General features: G+C 40.9%; 1 protein-coding gene across 1 annotated transcript; it reads left to right on the forward strand.

Annotated features, from left to right (window-relative positions):
- The first annotated feature begins 931 nt into the window (after nt 1-931).
- Nucleotides 932-3790, forward strand: LOC121610816 (tumor necrosis factor receptor superfamily member 6B-like). Its single transcript, XM_041943105.1, has 5 exons — nt 932-957; nt 1717-2107; nt 2356-2535; nt 2696-2777; nt 2919-3790. The coding sequence occupies exons 1-5, from the start codon at nt 940-942 to the stop codon at nt 3151-3153; spliced, it is 906 nt and encodes a 301-aa protein (XP_041799039.1). The 5' UTR covers nt 932-939; the 3' UTR covers nt 3154-3790.
- Nucleotides 3791-10033: the final 6243 nt, after the last annotated feature.

Consider the following 10033-nt stretch of genomic DNA (forward strand, 5'->3'; position numbering starts at 1 on the left):
ATTCAGTGACTAATGTGATCTTTCAAAGGAAACGCTGACTTATTAGCACAATGACACATATTTGAAGATGTTTCAACAACCTGCGGAAAATCATCAAAAACCAGATTTACGGTTTTAATCACGCATTGTGGTCATGACGGCCTGCCTGCTCATGCAAGGACAGGACCTGGAAAGTTTAGAATGATCAACTTTTCAAGTTATTCCCCAAAAACGTAATTTAATACATTTTACAGTTTCTAAACCTCTGAGTCATGAGCTTTAATATATCTTGGTAGCATTGTTGATTTCTCCAGATATATCTATTTTAGCTAAATTACTACAAAATTTAACAATTCAGTTTTTAAGATGATTTTGTTTTTATTATACTAAATTTTAAGCACTTCTTTTAAATTGTCAGAGTTTTCATGATCAGTCTGACCAAACGACAACACATAAAGGGAACTGAAAGCAGAATTGTCACAGGCCGGATACTAATGATGGTTTTGGTATCATATTCATATATATGTTTATCTTTTGTGGGGGCATTTTCCTCGTTTTACTTGACTGCACTTATAGAGAGACAAAAATATCTGGAGAGACCTAAAGAGAGAGACATGTGTTGCAGTCATATTGTTTAGATTCCTAAGCCACCAGGATGGTGATGCTGATTTTGTGGAGTGGACATATCAGTTTCTTGTTACTGGGAAGAGAAAACTAGAACTTGCCAATACCATTCAATTTCATTCTGCATTGGATCCCAACAAAATGCTGCTTTTTACCACCTTCACTTAGTTTTCGCATCCAAAATTCTGCTTAACTCTGCACATGGAAGTTTTTTGACCTTTTAGAGAGAGGTTTTACAACTCAGTATCCGCAAACCACACAGACGCCCACAAATAAAAGACGCGCTTACGCTATAAAAATGGAAGCTGTCCAGCCCTCTTCAACAGAAGTGACAACATGCACATCATCAGCATGGTGAGTATTCTGTGTAACAGTGTTCTGTATATGTTGAAGATGACAAAGCCAGAGACAGAGGTGATGATATGTGCTTTTTAATGATGTTTGATAAAAATAACTTGGAAATTCTTCAAATTATCAGCAGATAAATAAGTCAAGATTTTGAACAGTATTTTTTTTCACATTTTATGATAAGAAAACATTACAAAAACAAAGAAACAGAATATATATGAGTGAAGTGAAAAATGTTTGTTGCTTTTTGGTTTATAGTTTATACTGGAAAACTGAATAAAACTTTATAACTCATGAACTTTATTATTGTCTTACAGCTGGTGCCAGTACTGTCTGTTCGGTTTTAACACATGGAGACATTAAAAAAAAATCACATCTTTAGTGGAACAACTCTAATTTAGGCTTACCTCTGTCCACAAATTAATACTAAGGCCTTAATGTGAATATCTGAGTCTCTAGTGGATGCTGGACAGTCATTGTTGCAGTTTGTCTTAGAAAGAAACAAGCACAGGTGTTGGAAAAGCTCATACTGAGGTTATATCAGTGATCATCTGTTGGCTCCAGTGTCACACAGTGATATTGCTGCTTTTGATCATCTTGCTGTGATATTAGCATTCTTCTATGAACCACATTAGTATTTGTACAAGTCAGAGTAGTATTGTGGGCTGTCCTAACTACTAGCTAATCCAGTCAGCTGTAGTGAAGCCAACAGCAGTAATAGCTGTATTAAAACACAGAGAGCAGTAATCGCGGTCCTCTCTTCAGCTCCTCTTAGCGTTGCCGCTCCTCCTCTCCGGTGTCCTCTGCGATGCTTCTGTGGAGGAATCCGTTCCCACCTACGAGCGCCAGGACCCGTCCACCGGGGAGACCCTCATCTGTGCCAAATGTCCACCCGGCACGCACATGGCCGCGCACTGCACAGCCACCACGGCCACCAGGTGCGCGCCGTGCAAAGGCGAACTCTACACCGAGCTGTGGAACTACCTGCCCAGGTGTCTGTACTGCAACAACTTCTGCTATGAGAACCAGGAGGTGGAGAAGGAGTGTACGGCGGTCAGCAACAGGGTCTGCCGCTGCAAAGAGGGCTTCTACTGGGCCGATAACTTCTGTATCAGACACACGGAGTGCGGCCCCGGACACGGAGTTCAAACGAAAGGTATTTATCAGTGAAAAGATCGTTTCTTCACATTTCATCTTTGAAAACAAAGAAACGCAATAATCAAAGTCTCGGTAGCTTAATGTTTTACAAGAGTAGCAGCCCCGAAACAATCGTATTTAAAGTTAAGTGTAAAGTGAAAATCCACGAAGCGCATGGAAACACGCTCCATCACCTGCGCTCTCCGCAGCCACAACGGTATTTTAAAAGCATTCTAATGATCCCAACTGCGCTGTTGTTTTCTTTAGGTACATCACAAAGCAACACTGTTTGTGAAGAATGTGCCGAGGGCTTCTTCTCCAACTCATCTTCCGCGCTGGATTCGTGCGTAAATCACCAGGAATGCGCAAGCGGACAGATAGTGCTCCTGCCCGGCTCCATCGACCACGACACGATGTGTGGCACCTGCGAGGATCTTGCAAATGGAGGTGTGTACCTTGTACAGTTGGTTGTAACTATAATAATAATAATAATAATAATATTAATAATAATAATAATAATAATAATAATAACACTCGATTATCACAATTCACGACAAGTTACACCACAGTTGGATTTCAAACTCACGCGGTACAATTCCTTTCCCAGCTGAGATCTCCAGAGCTTTCCTCTCAGGATTCTTCAGTATGCACAGGATGCGCGTGGCAAAAATGAAGAAATTTGTCGCCAGGTGAGCCCGCGCGCTGTGGAATCCCCTCTGTCAATCACACTCATCCCTTTTCTTCTTCTTCGTGTCGCTTTTCAACTACTCCCTTCACCTCTGATTCACTTAATACGACGATGCCAATAAACCATCGTCTTCCTCCAACAGGTACATTCATAAGTCAGGAGAGGTGAGGCGCGTCAGGGGCGCGGGTATCCCGAGGCAGAGAGGTCCTCTCCTGGATCAGATCAGACGTTGGCTGGCCGAGGCTCCAGAAGAGCAGCTGAAAAAATTGCCAGAGATGCTGAGGGCCACGCAGCTCGGCTACATGGCAGAAAAACTGGAGAGCAGACTTCATGAGGTTCAGCAGCAGACCCCAAACTGCACTGTAACACTGATATAAGACTGACGGAGCGGTACACACAGTATAGAATAACACATACCTCTTTCTCTAAGGTTGAGAACATTTGAAAACAAGTATTTAACTTATTTTCATTTCTCTGTTAATTGAGCTTGTAAGGTTGCAGTGATGTGTCGTGGAAAAATTGGAATCAATCAATCAAATCGGAATCACATGGGATCTTTTCCTACTGCAAAATGTACAGATGAATCAGGATACTGAACAAAGGCTGCACTGAGCAAGATGTTGTGTTGATACTGCCTTCAGGGTTGTTTGTGCATCAAAACTTGGGTCAGATTACTTCAAATTTATCAGGACAAATAACTAACGGTGCAAATTTGGGAGAAACCTCACGAGTGAATGTGAAATATGCAAATATCGTGAACATGACTGGATACTCAAGTGTCACATAGCACATTCCAAATCTGTTTGTTACGAAAGTGAGCTGTAACTAAATGAAATGTGATGATAGAAATGTATGATGTTCTGTAAAATGTTGTGATATCTAATTGAAAACTGTTTGTCCCATGCGGCAGCTGAATAAAGTACTTGTTGTAATCTAAACTGCATGTAACCGCCTCTATCAAGAACGCTGTGGCTGCCTGCAGGCTGTACTTTAACCAAGTCGCCACAAGGTGTCGCCATCTTTCCTTCTTCACTACTCCTTGCGGGATAAAACGGTTCAGCACATACGGACACTAACATGTTCACAAACCGTATCAGAGACAGTGACGTGAGTTACTGAAATATTTTTCTCATTCATTCATATATCCATATTTTTTCCATAACCATTAAAACGAAATAACTACATGAACAAAAAGCAGTTTTGTAATATTCCTTCCAAGAATTAATCTTGGGACATTCAGTGCGTTTGTAAGAGAGTGTTTCTAATTTCCCATTGTTAGCATATATATGCATTTCCATTATTTCTACAGGATCAGCTGGACAGCCTCCAGTATTTTCAAGTATTTATTATTATTATTTTAGTTTAAAAAGAGTAGGCCTCTCTGCAGAGGAGATGACATCACCTCTGTCTGCATCATCATAATGTTCCCACAGGCATTGAGAACTCGTTATAGGATAGTTACAGTCTGGCCTGTATTCTCCTATCTCCTATTTTATAGTACAGCCCCCTCCTGTGCTTCAATACAAGCATGAGATTGGTCATGATGGCCTTATTAATAATGATAATAATAATCACCATCATCATCATCATCATATAACAACAACACTCGATTATCACAATTGAGGACTAGTTACACCACAGTTTGGATTTCAAACTCACGCGGTACAATTCCTTTCTCAGTTGAGATGTCCAGAGCTTTCCTCTCAGGATTTCCTCAGTATGCACAGGATGCACGTGGCAAAAATGTGCATCATTAACTTGGGTCAGATTACTTCAAATTTATCAGGACAAATAACTAGCGGTGCAAATTTGGGAGAAACTTCACGAGTGAATGTGAAATATGCAAAAATCGTGAACATGACTGTGGCTTTCTGTCCAGTGATCACATGACTGATGCATAAAAGTCCAATAATGAACAGTAAGTTCAAGTGATTCTTTAGAAATGAGAGAAGTGACTGAAAGATGGTGATAAACTGTTGAAGGGAATAAAAACGTCTTATAAAGCTGGGAAAGCTCCTCCATCACCTCCAACCATCATTTTAAACACTGAGAATTCAAAATCGGCAGAAATGTAAATTACATTAAGAAGAAAATAGTTTTGACAGTCTCTGCAAAGCATTTATTCTCAAGGACAGAAAAGGACAGCTTTGATCAGCAGGACTCAAACAGGGACGATAAGAGAAAAGCAGCAACTCTGGATCTGTTTTTTTACTCTCCAACATCTGCAGCTCAGAGCTAAATAAACGACTTTTAAACAGTCTTTAATTTTTACCTTTTAGTGACTATTTCTGCTTCATTTGTGGGCGTTTGCAGAAATGCTGCTTCCTCACAGGTCTCGGTTTATGACTGAGGGTGATGGGCTTCTGCTATCAGACCCTCAACACGATGAAACTCTCGGGCTTCTTTTAAATCTCATCTTAAAACTTTCATTCTTTTTGAATTCTGACCTCAGTTGCAATGAGAGTAACTCATTCATGTCGATTTGGTTGCGACCTAAGCAGTGTGCTTGTGTTTCAGTTCAAAGACTGTGATCTCTGCTCTAAAATGTCCATGCAGCCAATCACACAGATGCTGTCATTAACCTGCACTCCTGCTGATTTGGTCAGCCGGGCTGTCAATCACCCCTGTTCTCAACACACCAAAACAATTAACCACTGGAATATAAAGTAGTCACACCTGTGACCTTTTTCTTCCTGTTTATAATTATAAGACACACTTTGGTTTTTCTGCTACAAGTCCAATAGCTTTATTTCAGGCTGTTAACAATCCTATCTACACAAACAAGACACTTTAGCCACCACCTAATTCCATCAAGTCAAATACAATTTGTATTGGGTTTAGTTTAAATTTGTTTATTTTATCGAAATGGTTCCTTCTTTGGAGTTACATTTCATTTTGTTTTTGGAAAAAAATCTGAAGGTAATTTATGATAGGGAGGGTCATCAAATTTCAAAAAATAACTTCCTGCAGCTCTTCTTCTTTGTCTTCTTCTTCGTTGCGAGTTGGATGTTTTCTTGCGTCAGGTGTTGGATGTCTTCGTTCCTTGCTGCCTCTTCGTGGGCCCATATTTTGTCTTTGACCAGCAGCATCCGTTCCAGCTCTTCCGTTTCTTTTTCCCACTGCTCTGCTCTTCTGGCCCAACTCTCTGACAGTCTGGAAAGCTTCTCTTTGCACTTGTCTCTGTCGTCTGAGAGCTCCTTTCGAAAGCTCTCCTCTCTCTCAGAGAGCTCCTTCTGGTGGCTTCGGTCTTTTGCCGCCAGCAGCCGCTCTTGTAGTTCTTCACAGGTCACTTTGCTCTGATTTAGAGAAGACTCTGCGTCAGTCAGCTGGGCCAAGGTGACGATGTAAGCATTGGTTCGAGCTCATATGCAACTTTATTAGCAGCTTCCTCGTAACATTGTGCCAACAACATTGTCTTTTAATCCAGGCTGCTTGGTCTCCAGGTGAAGCAGTTTTCAGGCTTCATCGCCTCATTAGAGAGCCGGTCGCTCCATATGATGATGTGTGTGGGAATCACCTGTCGACAAATCCAGATTTCAAGCAGGACTCCTGATATTGTCTGTTAAAAACGTTCTTTTTCTTGGAAGTCGTCGCTCTTCTTCTGTCTCTTCACTGGGCCTTTTCCCCTTCGCAAAGAAACTTTACAAACACGTCTGTTTACCTTGTGGGTTAAATTTGACCGCTCGAGTGACCGAGATGCAACCGAGAGAATCCGGTCATTTTTCAAAATAAAAGATCGTTCGACTCAGATAATAAATAAAACGGAAATAATTAATTATTTCTTGTGCGGACCGGTATCATTTGATCCACGGACGGTACCGGCCAAAATACAGTAGTATACTGTTAAAATAAATAACAGTGGATGTGCTGTAAAATTACCACACTACCCACTGTTTTCCTATGGTAATATATTGTAATTCAAAATACAGTACTATACTGTAAAATAAGGTGCATTGTAAAATAACAATGAAATACTGGCGCCCCTGCTACCTCCATTATGTAAATGGAGGTGGACAAAATGAAAAACTGTGAGTAATGTCACAAATGCATCCTCCACAATCTGTGGTGTTCCTGCTGCTGAACAGCATTTTATTCCATGTTGCACAGAGTGACACACATGAAAAATGGAATCAGATGTTCACAAAGGTTCACACTAGACTTTCTTTCCTTCAAACTTTTCAGTGCAAAGGAGATTTTTGCCCTCAAAGAAATGAGTTTAACCCCCAAAGACTGAATGATTATTATTATGAAGCATTGTATTAATAGTATGATGCCAATGTGTTATTTTTATTTATGCCCATATCTGAATCAGGTTTTCAAATTATACCTCGTACATGATGTACATAACACTGTATTTATATGTTGATTGCCATCGTGTCTTACTTAAAGGAAAAAAAACTTTGATGATCATTGGTGCTAGTCAGTCATGTGTCTACATCGGTGGAGGAATGTAACACAGGACACTTACTCTGGTACTTCTACAGTCCAGAGTTGAGTTAGTTCTACTTAATCGAAGGATTTCCTAATGGAACTGTGTACCTTTAACTTTACTGCATCTCAGAGGCAAATACAGTTTGCCTGCTTCTACTCCATTACATCTGACAGCTTTAGTTACTGGTTACTCTTCAGACTAGTTTTTCATACCCTCCCTGTCCAGCTATTGTTCCTTTATGGCTTGAGAAACTTCTTGTTTTTCTCCAGCCAAATAAACTGTTCAAAAACCTTCTTGGATTTGCTGGAAACGACTTTGTCATGAAGCTGGAAACAGGACCTTTTTTTCAGAGCTCATGAAAAGAAGACTTTTTAGAGTCAACACTCATGTTGATCTTATAGAATATGATGCATTGCTGTAGATTAAACTACCAAACAGTGTATAAAGGAGTTGAAATTAGCACAACTTTAAACATCTACAGCCACAAAATGCGACTAAACCAGTAATAATCTTCCAGGAACCTGATAAAACACTGACAGGGACCAGGGTGTCACATTTTTAAATTTTTCCAGTGACGTTGTGTTGCTAAACTTTTGTTTGTCTGTTTGTTTTCCAGGCACTCGTCATCAGTGATTGAGGATACCAGCCAAATGCTGCAGTCAAGTACTCTCACTGTTCACTCTGTCTTTCTCCTTCTCTTCCCTTTCTCCACTTTCACTGTTATTGTTCAAACTATCTACATGTGCAAAAGGTTTCTTTCCAAGCTAGACTGTTCTGTTACACTGCTCTTGATGCTATTTTAATTCAATGTTACACTGTTCTTGTTGCTATTTTAACGCAGTGTCTGAAGTTATCTTCATTAGTAAAGCCTGTCATTAAGGATTTTGTTATTACGTACAGTTTCTTCTAAATAGGTAACGGTACACCGAGATGTAACCGAGAGAATCCGGTCATTTTTCAAAATGGAGGGTGGTGCGGAGTTTGAGAACCTGACTCGCCGTCATGCTGTTAAACTTTTGCCCACAGTGAGCTGCTCGGTGGAGGAGGCCAGTTTAGCGGTTGGACAGGTGGTGGGCTGCGTCAGCGTGAAGTCTGCCTCCCGCTGACAAGCCCGGAGGCACAAGTTTCTGGACTCAAGAACGCAGACCCACACAGCAGCGAGATTTTCAAAATAAGAATACTTTATTAACAGAAATCGCTCAGGATGTAATACAAACTAAATATGGCAAGATAATCAAAGTACAACAAAAAGCGCTAAGGATAATAAAGACTGGAAAATAACAAACTAACTATGGCACAAAAGACTATGAGGAAAGTAACAAACGAAAAGGCTTAAGGCAAAAACTAGGCACTAAGGCTGAATAACAAAGTATAAACAAAAGACGCTAGGCAAGACTATTTACTAAGGCAAGCTAACAAGGTACAAACAAAAGGCGCAAGGCAAGAATAATCACTAAGGCAAAGTTCAAACAAAAGATATAACTCTATACTACAGACAAGACTTACAAGGTAATCAGGAGACAAGGATCATGAAAGCTAGACAGCAAGGCAAGTTCAAGACAAGGCACGAGACAATCTGGCACAGGACAAAGGGAGACGCGGACTATATATAGGGTGGATCCCAATTCTCAAAATTGCATCCTCGTTTCCCTCACTTGCGTCTTTTCCTTGCGTCTTAGTCCCTCCCACCAGGGATGCATGAGAGGACGCAAGGAAACCACGCAAGGAGAGAAGAAACGAGGAAATATGTTTTATGAGAATTGAGACGTCCTTTCCTCTGAAGCGTCACGTGAAGCGACGTCTGTTTCTGATGACGCGACACAGCTGGAGCTGCTGCAGTTACCGTTATATTCACACCCCCACCGCCCCCCGCCCTCGATATCTTTATATTTTATACTTATACATTGTTAAAAAGTCTCCAGCACAAGCAGATAAATATGAAACACTTTTATTAACACACATGATAATTAATTAGTTCATTCTTGGCTGGACGCCTCTCTCAGGTGAACAGGTGGTCATTTTCTGACCTGAACTTTATCAGCCTCGCTGTGTCTTCTGTCCCGTTCAATGAGACACATTTCAGAGCTGTCAGTGAAGACAAACCTACGAGCCATGAAACACATTTCACTCAGATAACACGCAGAACAAGTGATGAGAGGCTGATGTGTTAGTGTTAGAACAGGTTGTTGATAAAAGACTACTGAGTGGAGACAAAACTGGAGACAGGTGTTTTAATGTCTGACGCTGAACACAGAAATCAGCTGCTGCGGGACTTTTATCCATCAGTAGAAATAAGAGCGGTAAACCAAACTCTGTCTCCAGCTACGTCTCTCTCAGGTCTGGGATATCCCGTCACTTCTCCACATTTGATATGATTTCTCTGATCTCTCTGTAAAGAAATAAGTTTTCCTGCCTGCCGGCCTGCGCACAGTGAGAGGCGGTTGCTAGGCAACGTACGTGTTTTACGTTCAGAGCCACTGCGCAGTGAGAGCGGTGACAGACAAGAGTAGACTCATTTTAAATCAATAAAATATGTTTTAATCACTATTTTGTGTCACTTTATATTGAATGCTTTAGTAGTGAGCAGAGTTCTAAGCGGGATAATAGTGAGCAGGTTCCTATGGTCCCTGCTCACTATACATCATCTCTTACGTGATTGAAAAATGACGGATCCTCATGTTCTTGTATTATCGCTCTTTGGAGAACGTAACGTTAAGTCAGGCTCATCTGAATTACAGCCATTCACTGCAGAATATTTACACTAGCGCACTTTCTCCTCCACCTCGTTCAAACGTGCCAGCTGTGGGGGCGGAGTCTTCATACCG

The sequence above is a fragment of the Chelmon rostratus genome, chromosome 8 (assembly GCF_017976325.1).
Source record: "Chelmon rostratus isolate fCheRos1 chromosome 8, fCheRos1.pri, whole genome shotgun sequence".
NCBI classification, from domain to species: Eukaryota; Metazoa; Chordata; class Actinopteri; order Chaetodontiformes; family Chaetodontidae; genus Chelmon; species Chelmon rostratus.

What these genes read in the sequence shown, in the direction of transcription:
- LOC121610816 (XM_041943105.1), top strand. An exon ending in CGAGGATCTTGCAAATGGAG is followed by an intron (nt 2,536 to 2,695) that starts GTGTGTACCTTG and finishes TTCCTTTCCCAG; the next exon opens with CTGAGATCTCCAGAGCTTTC. An exon ending in ATGAAGAAATTTGTCGCCAG is followed by an intron (nt 2,778 to 2,918) that starts GTGAGCCCGCGC and finishes TTCCTCCAACAG; the next exon opens with GTACATTCATAAGTCAGGAG.